The sequence below is a fragment of the Quercus suber genome, unplaced genomic scaffold (assembly GCF_002906115.3).
Source record: "Quercus suber isolate HL8 unplaced genomic scaffold, Cork oak 2.0 scaffold_43, whole genome shotgun sequence".
Classification (NCBI taxonomy): domain Eukaryota; kingdom Viridiplantae; phylum Streptophyta; class Magnoliopsida; order Fagales; family Fagaceae; genus Quercus; species Quercus suber.
Window position 1 is genome coordinate 891407 of NW_027069508.1, and position 14529 is coordinate 905935.

The 14529-nt window shown below is 32.4% G+C and overlaps 2 protein-coding genes across 3 annotated transcripts; both read left to right on the forward strand.

Moving 5' to 3' along the window:
* Window positions 1-347: 347 nt before the first annotated feature.
* LOC112028028 (probable nucleoredoxin 2) lies at window positions 348-7600 on the forward strand. Of its 2 annotated transcripts, none has more exons than XM_024060668.2 (3): window positions 348-659; window positions 5644-6138; window positions 6676-7600. In XM_024060668.2, the coding sequence occupies exons 1-3, from the start codon at window positions 522-524 to the stop codon at window positions 7300-7302; spliced, it is 1260 nt and encodes a 419-aa protein (XP_023916436.1). In that variant the 5' UTR covers window positions 348-521; the 3' UTR covers window positions 7303-7600. The 2 variants fall into 2 exon arrangements, with proteins under 2 accessions (XP_023916436.1, XP_065627446.1); XM_065771374.1 differs by having other exon boundaries at window positions 597-699.
* Window positions 7601-9040: 1440 nt separating this feature from the next.
* On the forward strand, window positions 9041-12221 carry LOC136066689 (L10-interacting MYB domain-containing protein-like). Its single transcript, XM_065771410.1, has 4 exons — window positions 9041-9354; window positions 9464-9497; window positions 9680-9941; window positions 12025-12221. The coding sequence occupies exons 1-4, from the start codon at window positions 9041-9043 to the stop codon at window positions 12219-12221; spliced, it is 807 nt and encodes a 268-aa protein (XP_065627482.1).
* The last annotated feature ends 2308 nt before the right edge of the window (window positions 12222-14529 follow it).

Genomic DNA, 14529 nt, shown 5'->3' on the forward strand with positions numbered 1-14529 from the left:
CCCCCTATTTTGTTTTGCCCTTATTCATAACAACTACAACAACATCAATATTTCATAAGGATCTTTAATGACAACACGGACCTTTGCCAATCAATACTCATTTTGGTGAGTGTTTATATATTTCCACGTCAAAGTAAAAGTAAAATATTAACTCTCTCTCACCCGCATCATCACCTACCATTCACGTGGCACATTTTGATTCACTGGAGTTGACCTAAGATAGCCGAGTCAATCATATCGGCCTACTGTGATCTACTTAGGAAAAAGAAACGGTGGTGATTTAACGTAGCACCATTTTTTTATTATAGACAAAGAAATAGCTTATAATTGTTGTCATAGAGAGTGAGGTGAATGCTACGTGTTGAAGTTTTGGTGTATCATGGGGAGCGAGTGCATAGGGTATAATGATGTGGAAAGAATACGGTTCTTAGGAATATAAACAAGCTTTGGAATTGGAAGAATGATAAGAGGCTGGTTTTTTCATACTTGAGAGAGAGAGAGAGAGAGAGAGAGAGAGAGTGATGAAGAAAGAAGGTAAAGATGGTAATTTTGAAGCCCTAACAAACGGTGACTATGAAGAACAGGTCTCAAGCTCAAGATTCTCATCTCTCTTGGAGTCCAGAGATCGAGATTATCTTCTCACTTCAACTGGACTTCAGGTTCTCTTTCTCTCTCTCCATATAAAGTTTGTTTTGTGAGGTAAACTAAAATTTTCTTTGATACATACATATATAACCAGTATTGTGGTCTTATAGCTAGTTTTATCATGGGATATTATATATGGGTTTGAAGTGTAGATTCTAATTTCTACAGCAAATTCTTTGTGTGTGAAGTATATGCTTACTTTTGGCCTAACTCAATAATTTAATTTTTCTTTCAACTGAAGAAAAGAAAAAGAGAGAGAGAGAGAGAGAGAGAGAGAGAGAGAGAGAGAGAGAGCAGAGATTGTAGAGAAAGAAAGAAATTAAAGAATAAGAAAGTAGAGAGAGTGTGTATTAATCTTTCATAGCTTTTACACTTTTCTTTCTTCTTGAACTTCGTGGCGTTTCTCTTTCTCTCTTTGTTTCTTTCTTTGTCTGAATGTTAACTTCTTCTGATGCCGGAGTTCATTAATTAATTGTTAATCCTAAATCATAAGTAATTTTTTTTCTATATAAATTATTTGAGTTCCAAGTTTAAGAAACAAATAGGGCATATAAATGTTTAAAAAAAAAAAGATTTGTTGTTGTTTTGTTTGTATTCTTCACGAGGAACTTTCTAGAACTGGAATCATGAATTGAATATTTCTGAAATTCAAACAATGATTAAATATTTAAATATTTTTTTAGATATTTATTGGGCAACTTTCTTGTATTTTCCATATTTCAATAGTACGCGCCTCTGAATTAACTGGGTAGCTATAGATTATGTAGTTCAGATTTTATCACTCACTGGACATTGAAAGAGAAGCTAAGTGATCATTGCCAACGAGCCTTAAATATTTTAAATCGTGTGCATGAAATATGAATTAAACTAGAGAGTTTTTGGGGTGAAGCTTGTGTCTATAGTGTCTTTTTGCATCGGACACGTATTCAGTGCAAAAAAACACCGAACACAAGCTGAATCTGAGTTTTTAAATTGTGTTTATAGGCTTTATAGTGCCAATAACTGACCGAGAAGGTTACAACTTACAATCTTCAATTTGTTTGTTCTGTTTATTCTTATATTTGGTAATCCATGTCATTTATACCCAGACTCTTAGACCAAACTGCCAAGTCCAATAGCCGTTTTAAATTCGCTGCAAGCTTTCATTTGCCAACAGATCCAAAATTCCAAATATCCAAGGGTCATCGACATATAGTAATTTGAATGCATCGATGAAATGAAACTAAGTGATCAAACTGCCTCTTCTAAAAAATAAAAAAAGTTATCGAACTACCATGCAACGAACAATTATTTTTATTGTTGTGTTATCTTTTTTGATAATATAATGTTTACATGGTGGATTGAATAATTTGATTTTGGTTCTCTTCTTAAATGAGAGTATGCAATATCAGTAAGTTATAAGGCTTTTTTTTACTGTGTTATACACATTTTCCTGATTGGACAGGATCAAATTTTTCCACGGTTATATCAAATATACCTTTTTGGTTGATATCTTGATATTTTTGTTCAAAGCTGATAGTTATAAAAAAACAAGTGTATTTAAAAAAAAAAAAAAATTCTATAGTTAAGGATAGGGAAATTTGAAAATTTGAATTTTTGATATATATGTTAGAAGTACCAGGAGATGTTAGTTAAACTGCAAAAATTAGAAACCATTATTGAACTGCATGTTATTTGTACACCCATATCAAATTCATCACTAGTGGTTTTTTTTTTTTTTTGAGAAACTCTTTAGTGGTTTGTTGATGTTTACACAATGAGCATTATTTGGTTGTTAGGACAAAAGATAAGGGCTCGTGTAGTAGAAAAATATGAGTAATGTTGTTTGTAATTTTTTGAAACACGTGTGTGAAAATGTGTGTAATATTATTTAAAAATTGAAAATGAGTTGTTTAATAACTCTATCAAACCACCATAAATTTTCTAAAATATAGTATCTTTTGTTTTCAATACATGACTGCATTGATTAATATAAAAAATATTTTAGAATTAAATTCAATATAAACTATGTATTTTTTTATTTAATTTAAAATTTGAAGATAAAAAATAGCTTCTAAACATATTTGCTATATTAGTGTTAACAGGTTGGGTGAAGGATTTGAATCTTTTCAATAGCTATCAAATTGTTTGTTGTTATAAAAAAATATTTAAGTACTTTCGAAGTAAAGTGGAATGGTGTTCGCTTCTCTTATATTTATGATGGATTTTATTATGAATTTAATTAGTATGATTTTACAATAATTACAAGAGAAGAGTATTATTTATCGTGCTCTAAAAATTAGAAAAGAAAGGAAAATATTATTAGTTTTTGCCCTTTTCAGTTTTTCTATTTAATTTATATTATTTTTAAAATCTCATATATATTTTTTTAAATTACAAGTTTAGTTAAGCATATTTGTATTTTTTTTTTTAATTTCAAAAGCTAAATAATAAGAATGAGTTTTAGTGAAGATGCTTATTGACTTAGTGTAACGAGACACGTTGCGCTAAAATGCTGTCCTAATCAATGAGGGGAGACCCACAACCACATTAGAGTTGTCGTTGGGACAGCGCAGCAGAAAGGACATGTGTCACATATTAATCCCACTTTTAGTCTAGCCTCACATTAACGCTATTGGTACAACACGTGGCTCGTTGTAACCCTATACACATGTAAATTTGGTGAGAGATCGTTTTCAAAATTTTTGGGCTTCTAGCTTCTAGCTTCTAGCTGACCGAACCTTGTAGGCCCCTAGGGTAGTGGATTTTGTGCTGTCTACTCCACTGTAGAAATTCATTCCCAAGTACTGTTTCTTTTGGATGGTTGTTTGCAACATTCATAGTGCCAATTTCATTTGGATCTATCGTTGTTTTTGGGTCTTTGATTTGATTGTATTGTAACATTGAGCCATTGACTTTTAGGTTCAATTTATTGTTATTGATTCCGTTCCGTTCCGGTCGGAACGGCCGGAATTTTTCGTACCGGTATGCAAACCGGTACCGGAATACTCACGTTCCACCTCGGGTCAAATTCCGGGTCATTCCGGTCCATTCCGGTCAATTCTGGCCAATTCCGGCCGAGATGCAAATTCTGGCCGGTACCGGATTTGGCCTTATTAAAAAAAAAAAAAAAAAAAAATTATTGTCTTGTAAATCTTCTTATTGTATGATGTTATATTGATGTTTAAGACTTAAGAGTTAAGACTAAATGATTTGTATTATTTGATATTTAGTTATTTATTTATTAGAATTGATAATTTTATGTTCAACAAGGATATATATAAATTATTTTTTAAGAACCCCGAAACACCCTGAAACGGTACGCCGAAATCGGCCGGTACCGAAATATTCCATTCCACTGGACAAACCGAAACAGGGCCCGAAACGGTATTAATAACAATGGTTCAATTCATCTCTCACATATTGTTTTGCTTGCTATTGTTGTTGCTATTTTTTATTTATTTATTTATTTATTTTTACCATTTTTGGATAATCTAATGATATTGATATCTTAAAAAGTTAATGCATAGTAACTATTTTTTGAAGAATAAAATTGAACAAAAAAGATAAAAGAAATGAGGGTTGGGTTTGAGAAATGACCAAGATGGATGAATAAAAATGGATAGAAGGAATATTGTTTATGGTACACGGTATACAATTAGCCAAAAAAAAAAAAAAGAAAAGGTACATGGTAAACAAATTATTAAATATATTTTTTTTAAATTACAAATTATTCAAGGATTGTGTTAACGGGTGCTCGTTAACATCAACTTTTTTGAAATTTTTTTGACAATTTTTTTTTTTTTGTTTTGTTTTTTTACAACTTTATTTTATTTTTTCAGTTTCATAAGTATCATTTGGTGTTTTTTTAAAAAATTTTTCTAACATTTTCCATTATTCCGTATGAAATTTGTGTCATCTGCACATTTATTAATTCAAGCATAAATGAAAACCAATCCTAATTAAGGAAAAAAAGCACGTGCACCTATATATGCTATATATAGAAAAACAGGCCACAGAAGAGGACAGAACGGAAGATGCTCCTTTTTTTGATATGGACGTTACAGTACGAAAAAGAATGGGAAAGATGACTTTATCATTACGGGGTCACACACTAAAAAGAATGTGAAAGAGAAAAATAAAAATAAGTTGGTGTTTGGATTTGGATGAAAATTATAAATTATTTTATTATTTATCTTTCTTTGTTACTATTTATGAAAATTACTGAACTTTTTAGTATTATTAATGGGTCTTATTATACTATTTTAACAAAATTTTACATTTATCTATTGTATTTGTAGTAATAAGTTTTTAGTTTTAGCAAAGTAAGTGGTATTTAAACAAACTCTAAATATAAGTTCTCACGTCTCAATTCAAGTCCACTTTACTCCATATTTTGGATTGTATTAGATATATCATATATGGCTCAAAAAAAAAAAAAAAAAACATTACAAGTTTTATTCTATAATTACTGAAAATTGATGTATCAACTTTTAAACCGTCGAAAAATAATTATTAAATATATTTATTAAGTTAGCTTATAAGTCTTTTGTTGTGAAATTGATATTTTTTTAAAAGTAAATTGCAAACTACACTTCTAAAGTTTGGAGGTGTTTGGATTTTACACCTTGAAGTTTTAGAATTTAGATTTTATTTTCTGAAGTTTGAGAGTGTTTGAATTTTACACCTTAACGTTTCTGAATTTGAATTTTACTCCCTAAATTTTAGTGGTGTTTGGATTTTACTTCTTAAAGTCCAAATACACAAGTTTCAGAATTTGAGGGTGTAAAATTCAAATACCTCAAAACTGTAGGGGATAAAATGTAAATTCTGAAATGTTATGATGTAAAATTTAAACACTCCCAAACTTTAAGGGATAAATTCAAAATTCTAAAACTTCATTGTATAAAATCCAAACATTCCCAAACTTTAGAAGTTTAATTTGCAATTTACAATTTTTTTTTTAACATATTTCTATGGCTCTTGATTGATTTTTTACTGGTATTCTTCGTGGTGTAGGTGAAAGTATCTGATCTTGAAGGCAAGGTTATAGGGCTCTACTTCTCAGCCAATTGGTATCCGCCATGCAGAATCTTCACCCCAGTCCTAGTTGATATGTACGAGCAACTTAAGACCAATGGGTCTAATTTTGAAATTGTGTATGTGTCATCGGATGAAGACTTGAATGCCTTCAACAACTATCATGAATTGATGCCTTGGCTGGCTATTCCATTCTCTGATTTGGAGACTAAGAAAGCATTGAACAGGAAATTTGATATCGAAGGTATTCCTTGCTTAGTCATTTTGCAACCTAACAATAATAAAGATGATGCAACATTGCATGAAGGTGTCGAACTCGTTTATCGATACGGGGTCCGAGCCTTCCCGTTTACTAAAGAGAGGTTGGAGAATTTGCTGGAGGAAGAGAGGGAGAAGCATGAGAGGCAGACCCTTACCAATTTAATAACTAACCATGATAGAGATTATCTTTTGGGTCATCCCAGTCCTAAACAGGTAACTCACTGCACTGCCTAACTCAAATTAGACTCTGAATCACAGTTGAGACAGCTCAATTTTGATGTTTAGCTAGTGTCCAAAATCATAAAACCATAGATTATTTTTTCTCTCTCTTAGAGAAAACAACTTGTTTGAGATACGTAATTTGAACGATGTGATATGGTTACGCACATTTGATTGGTTGGCAAACACATGTTTCAATAGTATCCTATATTAACATGTGTGTAAAGATTTTGGGATCTTAGAAATGGTCCCATTATGTGAAGTTTTGTTAGCTTTATACAATCCTGTAATTGGTTGATCTTATCTGTTCACCAAATTTTCTCTCCTAACTGGTATTTGATGCTGCCTGTACGACCTATACAGTTAGTGCTACGTTGAATTAATGTACACCTCTAGCTCGGACCATGGCACGGTAGTGTATATAGTCATTAGTCACCAATTGCGGGGTGGGGGGGGCTTGTTTATGTGGTTGCGCATTAATAAAGAGTCAAAATGAGCATAGAGGCTCATGAATGTTTCTCTGTTGTGCAGGTACCTGTTGCTTCATTGGTAGGTAAAACAGTTGGACTATACTTCTCTGCCCAATGGTGCGTTCCATGTGTTAAGTTTATTCCGAGGTTAATCTCCATCTACCAGAAGATTAAGCAAATGCTGGTAGAAAATGGAGATCAAGAGGACTTCGAAATAGTTTTCGTGTCACATGATCATGACCAAGAGTCGTTCGACTCCTATTTTAATAAAATGCCTTGGCTAGCTTTGCCTTTTGGAGACCCAACTGTGAAGGAGCTTGCTAAGCATTTTGATGTACGCGGGATCCCTTGTTTGATAATTATAGGCCCTGATGGTAAAACTGTGACCAAACAAGGTAGGAACTTGATAAACTTGTACCAAGAAAATGCATACCCTTTCACTGAAGCCAAAGTGGAGTTGCTAGAGAAACAATTGGATGAAGAGGCTAAGAGCCTTCCAAGATCGGTGTACCATCCAGGGCATCGCCACGAGCTCAATTTGGTGTCTGAAGGCAATGGAGGAGGGCCATTTATATGTTGTGATTGCGATGAACAAGGGTGTGGTTGGGCTTACCAGTGTCTGGAATGTGGGTACGAGGTGCACCCAAAATGTGTGACAACTGCAGATCGCACCTCTACAGGGCAATAGTCGATTGGCAGTGCTCGTGTTAATGCTAATTACTTGGATGCTACATGTTTGTGCCTTAAAATTTAAATTATGTGGTTCTGTTTGCGGATTTAGAATATTGGGATTGGGTATCCTTTGGATCATCTATATATCTAATACAAGTTCCAACACGGATCTTTTACCTATGGTTGCAATGATTTTGGGTAAAAGCCAAAGCCCACAGGGCTGCTATGCAGTGTGTCTAGTGTACTGTTATCCAGAGGGAGCTCCAGCAAGCTGTAATTAACCAATGAATGAGAACTATGAATTGATGACTTCATTTGGTGGCAATTTATTAATTAATCTTACCATTTGCTATCACAATTAATCTTAGTTTTACAGATGAGAATAAAGAGATTTTTGCTCAAAAATACAATATTGATAAAGAATTTGCGGGCGCGCGCACACACATATATATGCACTACCAAGATTTTACCGTCTCACTCTCAAAGTGCTCTAAGGTAGTTAACTTTAAGTTTATCAGATACTCAAAATAGCAGTATCCTCCAGGCCAAGTTAGGGATAGATACTCGAACCACTATGTTTCCTACCCATCAAAGTTCCAAACCAAATTACGGTTAGATTTTGATTTAATCAAAATTTTAAAAGCAATACATTGATACTCTCATCTTGCCTTAACATCACAATGCATTGATCCAATCAAAGAGTTGATATGTGAAGAAGCATGCAAAGAAGACTGCTCACACACAATATTATGATCCTGTCCTAACTATGCCATTCGCTCATAGTTTCCTACATCAAAGGCTTCTTCTAGCTAGGATTTCATATACTTTTAGGAACTCCTGAGCTTCTGGGACCATTGCAGTTTTCATAAAAAAGAGTATTTGTATCAATACTGTTGGAAGCAAAACTATGTCAATTGACATCGCTCTGCATTTGCCACTATCCTCTAATTCATCCTCGCGGGCACGACTATTATACCCTTAGGTTCTGTTGAGACACCAGTTACGTTTATTTATTATGGTTGATTTGGAGGCACTCTTCAACCAAGTTGTATTTTGCCATAATATGTTCACTCATCTTTTACTCTTTCAATCACATTAGGTAATTCTTCTTGGCAGGTGACTTCTAATTCCTCCACTATCTCTCACAAATCTATGGTCTCTAATATTACTTTTATTCATACTGCTAAGGATTCACCATATCTATCACCCACTCAAAATATATCATTATTCCACAAATGTCACTTCATGACACATTAATTCTTTTTCCTAATCTTTCTCACAACTTACTCTTTGTTGGTCAAGGATCCAGATCAGCACGATGTAATTGGGAAGGGACAAAGTTGAGAAGGAAAAACGGTAAAAAAGTTTAAAGTTTTGATCCAAGGATTGAGATTAAAAATAAGTATTTTAACAACTGTTTATGAGGAGATGAAATTTGTTTTAGCAACTGTTGTAATCGTTAATTACATATGTGTTTTTATATTATGAAGCATTAGTTTAATTACAATATGATTATATGACATTGTTAGAAGGTTTTGTACAAGGATTGGTGTTTAAAGTAGCTGGGTTCTGCAGAAAAATCATGGGTTTAAAGTAGCTAGGTTTTGCAAAAAAATCTTGTTTGATTCTTAATGGTTGTAGAACTTACCTAGGAAACATACTCCTACTATGCAATTTTCTCATGGGTTTGGTTGTAGAGCTTGCTGAACTTGGCTAAACATTAACATTAACAAACTTATGTTTTTTTTTTAAAGATGGGTAAGCCATCCCAAAGTAGCTCAAATGTTAGAGCTCAATGGCCATCAAAAGTAACAACTATCTTTTGTGAAGCTTGTGTGGATGAGGTATTTAAAGGTAATCGACCTAATACCCACTTTAGTAAAAAGTGTTGGACAAATATTATAGTAGCTTTTGAAAAGAAAACTGGAAAGGAATATCCTAGGGTGAAGTATAAGCATAAATGGGATGGATTGAGGAAAGATTGGGTGCTTTGGAATAAGTTGAAAAGAAGTGAATTTGGATTGGGGTGGGATGTAGCCAAAGGAACAACAGCTGCAACTGATGAGTGGTGCGAGAGGAAGCTAATGATATGTTTTGTATAACCCATTTTATGTATGTTGTATTAGTAGATAAACCTTACTGATTTGAGTTATTAATGAAAATATTCAAACTTGTAGGAGGTACCTGAAGCTACAAAATTTTGAGAGAAAGGTTTGGAGAATTTTGACTTATTAGACATTATGTTTAGGGACATTGTAGCCATGAGAGATTTAGCATGGGCCCCCACTTCAGGTGTGTTACCTAATTATCTTAAGACACCTAAGGAGGGTTTAGGTGATACTTTTGCTAACTCATCTTCTCCTAATGATGATGATGATGTTCATGAAGATTAGACTCATAACCTCACACAACCACCTAATCCAACACAAAACAAAGGAAAGAAGCGAGCTTTACCATCATCCACACAAAGTAAAGGGAAGAAAGGAGGAACAACATTACAGTTGACACAACGACTTAGTCGTATCTGTGATGTCGTGGAGTTAAGGAACTCAGCTTGTTCAGTGGAGCCAAGTAGTACTATTCGTAATGTCATGGAATGTGTGTGCACCTTAAATGGCATTGAGAAGGGTTCTGAACTCTACCCCATGGCAGCATGTATTTTTCAGAAATGAGAAAAGAGAGAGATGTTTGTCGTGATGGAAGAACTATATTTACAACTTTAGTTTTTGCAAGAGGAGGCAAGATTGTTAGGAGGGCACTACTTTGACACTTAGGGTGTTTTATGTTTTATCCTTTGAATAATGTTTTATGGAAGAGAGAGATGCTTTTAATGTTTTATTGTTTTATCCTTGAATAATGTGGCTGTTAGAGTGTTTTAAGTTGTTGGGCTGTTAGGGTGTTTGAATTACAAAGATAGAAGCTTGGCTGTATCTTTGAATAGAAAGCTATTAAATCAAGAGTTGGGACCTCTTTTCATTGTTCTCACAATTTTCTGCCAATACATCAACTTTATATTTATATTTTCACCAATGTTGAGTTTGTTGGGTTTCTTGATAAAGAAATTAAATCAGTGCTGTGTTAGGATCATAATGTGTAGTGATTGAGTAGTGCAATGGCACCATATTGTATCAGAGTGTTAGAATCTTTGTGGACTGATTGAATAGTGCAGTGGTTGCTGTAATTAGTGAATTTGCTGCATTACTGCTGCAAGGAAGCATGTTACTGCTGCAAGTAATCACTACTGCATTACTGGTGTAATTAGTGAGTGTCGTAGCCAATTAAAAGGTTCAATCCTAGGAATAACTGAACAATCACTTAGCTGTTATAAGTGGTTACTTGCTAGGCTCAAAGAGAAAACAGATGGTTCTTGTACAACTTGTAATAAATTTGATTATGCTTCTTCGAGCTACAATTTAATTTCTACATCCTCTTGTGATGTCTTGCTTTGCTGGGTATGAAGCACCAAATTTAAGGTACAATTAGTAACATCTATCTTTTTTACTGGATCAAGTATTGTAACCTAAGATGCTTGCTATATAGAGGAAATTAATTACATATTTGGATGCTTGAAAGTACCAGCTAACTTAACATGTAAACATGAAGCTTGCGGTAGTATTGAAAATTTAAAGCCAATAATGCTATGAGTTATACAAAGATTTGTACTAGTTTATTGCTAGGCATAAAAACGATCTAAATTTGAGCCAAATGATATCCTGTCCTTCGTGGTTTGAATTGGTGGAAGCAAATGTTTTTCACATACCATGATTTATCATATTTGAGCTTTTACTAAGCTCTTGAATTGAACCTAACTGCCATCATCCATGTTTTATAGCTGTTTTTGTTGATAGTCGCAATTCTTATTCACCAGCTAAGTCAATTCTTGTCCTAGATAGTATTAGATATTCGAATGACATATTTCACTCTCTCAAAACACCTAGACACCATACATTTGTTCTCTCCCTATAATCATTTTCTTGATCTTCACAGTAGCGTTTTTCCAAGTCAAAGAAAGAAAGGTCTTGCAATAAAATTTTAAAACCAAAATAAAAAAACTATAACTAAAAGGTTGATAAGAACAATGAAAAAATATATTTTGATAAGGATAAATCATATCTAATAGAGCATTGGAGCTTTAGCTTTGACCTCGCTGAATACAAAACATGATGGATTTATTTGTATCATCTATTAGAATCAATGCTGATTTATATAAACATTTTTCCACTTGAGCACTGAAAGTGAAATCACTGACATGATATTTTGAGTTTTCTTTATTCTTTTGTTTGGAGGGGAGAAGGGGCTCTGCATGTGCAAGGGGGGCTAGCTAAACGTTTCAAAATTTGTTATGATCATGGAAATTGTGTATTTATTTTATGATAGATGATGTCATTATGAACAGCCAGCTTGGTTGATGGAAAGAGATGAGTACTAATCAACATGTAATTGTTTTATTTTAGTCTTTTAGTCTATATTATTTTAGTCTATATTAATTCTTCAACCTGATATGGCAAACTCATATTTTATATGATACAAAACAGAATTATAAGGACAACATCTAGAGGAGATGCATGATTACTGATATAAATGGCTCTCTTATTGGAAAATTCAGCACCCTCTATCATATTTTGTGGGTTTTTGTTGTGTGATAGATACTTATTTTGATTTATCCAGTTATTATTTTTTTAATGTTTAATCATTTTCTTTATTGTGATTTATCTAATTTATTGCTATAATATTTTAGGTGTTATTCCTATGGATTACAATGATTATATTGATAATAGTGATGAATATCATTTTTATGATGTGGAAAACGATGAACATGATGATGATGAGTTATATGATCTTGCTATTCCTGGACGTCATGTTGCAATGACATATTATATGAAATATATTGATAAACAACCTTATAGAAATTTTGAACAAACTGGCTATATGTAGTTGATGGATTGTTTGACTGATAATGAAATGAAATGTTACGAAATGTTTAGAATGAAGCCACATGTTTTCCTTCAATTGTGTAATGTTTTACAACATACATATGGACTTCAGCACACAAGGCATATTAGGCTTGGACAAGATGGATGTCATAAGTTGGTTCCAAAAAGATTCCAACATTCTAGTGAGACTATACATAGATATTTTCATAGCATTTTGAAATGCCTTAATATAATGTCAATGGATATTTTCAAGCCTTCTGACCCTACATTTAGTGCAGTTCCAAGACATATACAAAAGAGTCCATTATACATGCCACATTTTTAGGTATTCATTTCATACATTCTAATTTGCTTATAATATTTGTTAGGATTATTTCCTAAGTACCTAAAATTTATATTCTATTTTAGGACTGTATTGGTGCCATTGACGGTACACATATCCAAGTTGTTGGAGACGACAAGAAAGCTCCATATTATAATAGAAAGGGTGTGCCATCTTTTAATGTGATGACAGCATGCGATTTTGATTTACTTTTCACATTTGTTATGGCTGGATGGGAAGGTGTAGCACATGATACATGTATTTTCTTAGATGCTATCTATCAACAATCTGTCAACTTTCCAAAACCACCACCAGTTATATAATATTTTTATATATTAAATATGTAAGAAAGATATTATTTATGTGCATCTTACATTTTTTTTTTCCTTTTACTAGGAAAATATTATTTAGTTGATGTTGGGTACCTCTTAAGGAAAGGATACTTGCCACCTTATAAGGGACAAAGGTACCATCTTTCAGATTTTTGACGAGCTGGTCGAGGGAATCACATAGAAGAGAGGTTTAACTATGTTCACTCATCACTTCGAAGTGCAATTGAATGAACTTTTGGAGTGTGGAAGAATAGATGGAAATTTTTAAAGCAAATGCCATCTTATGACATTAAAGACCAAAGAAACATTATAGTTGCTACTTGTGTTTTGCAAAATTTTATTAGAAAACATGATAGGGAGGATGAGGGATTCAATTGGGACGAGCATGACTTGAATAGATCAAGAAGCAATAATAGTGGAGAGGGTAGTAGCAGACAGGAAAACAAGCTCAATATTCAAGATGATGAGATGAAATTTGTTCATGACAAAATAGCTTGGTCCATTTGTGGGTTGTAAACAATATTTTCATTATTTCTGTTTTGGTTTTTAAAGTTTTGGATAAGAACTTTTTTTTTTTTTTTTTTAAAATTTCTAACATTGTTATCTAAAACAAAATAATACAAAGATAAGTAAAACAAAATAATACAAAGATAAGTAAAACAAATACACAAGTTTTATTTCTACACAATATCAATATTCCAAAATATAAAACAAAATTACAAATAACTTATTGGATAAATCATTTAATTAAGAATAAAAACATATAAGAAATTTACAATCTTGAAAATTAATTTTATAATCTATTATCAATTGTGGTTTGTACTCTATTTCAATTGAGAAATACATTAAAATTTGATTGCTTACTTATTTATACATGGTCTCTTTTATGAATATCATATCATTGTTAAGTAACACACATTCTAGGAAATATCATAATTTATTTTGAAAAGTCATTTATTTTGGACATAAATTGTTAAAAAAATAGGTTTAAGCATTCATAATTTATGCTAATTTGATACTTTGGCTTTACTATTTTCACACTTGTGAATATTTCTCACACATGTCTACAATTTTAAATATATGTTTTTAACTCTACTGTAATCAGATTATCTTGGCATGTACTTTACTATTTGATATCTAAAAATCTTTACTCATTACAGAATGCTCAACTATTTATTTTTCAATTAATTTGCATGCAGTTATATAAATGTATCAATTGTTTCTTTAAAACTCACAACAAACAATTAAACCAATATTGTCTTAATTTTACTATTTTTTTACCCAAAAAAAAAGTTAAAAAAAAATGGTTTGGGTCGAGTCATAGGTCAGGCCGGGTTGACCCGTTTTTGCTTCGGGTCAAAAAATCGGGTTCAAGTCAAGTATTCTTAGGGTCGGGTCAGAAAATTTTGACCCGTTTTGCCTCGTCTAGTTTCATTTTAGTCCTCTAACTTTCAACTTTATTCAATTAAGGTTTTTCCATCAACTTTTATTATACGTTGTGGTTAATTTTTCAATGTTTTAGATTTTTCTTCAAAATTTATTAATTAAAAAAATCAATTAATAATTGAAAAATATTTTCCAGATTAGTTTTTCAAAAAATTTTAATAAAAGTTGGCCGAAAGGTCTTAATTGAATAAATCTGAAACTTAGAAGAC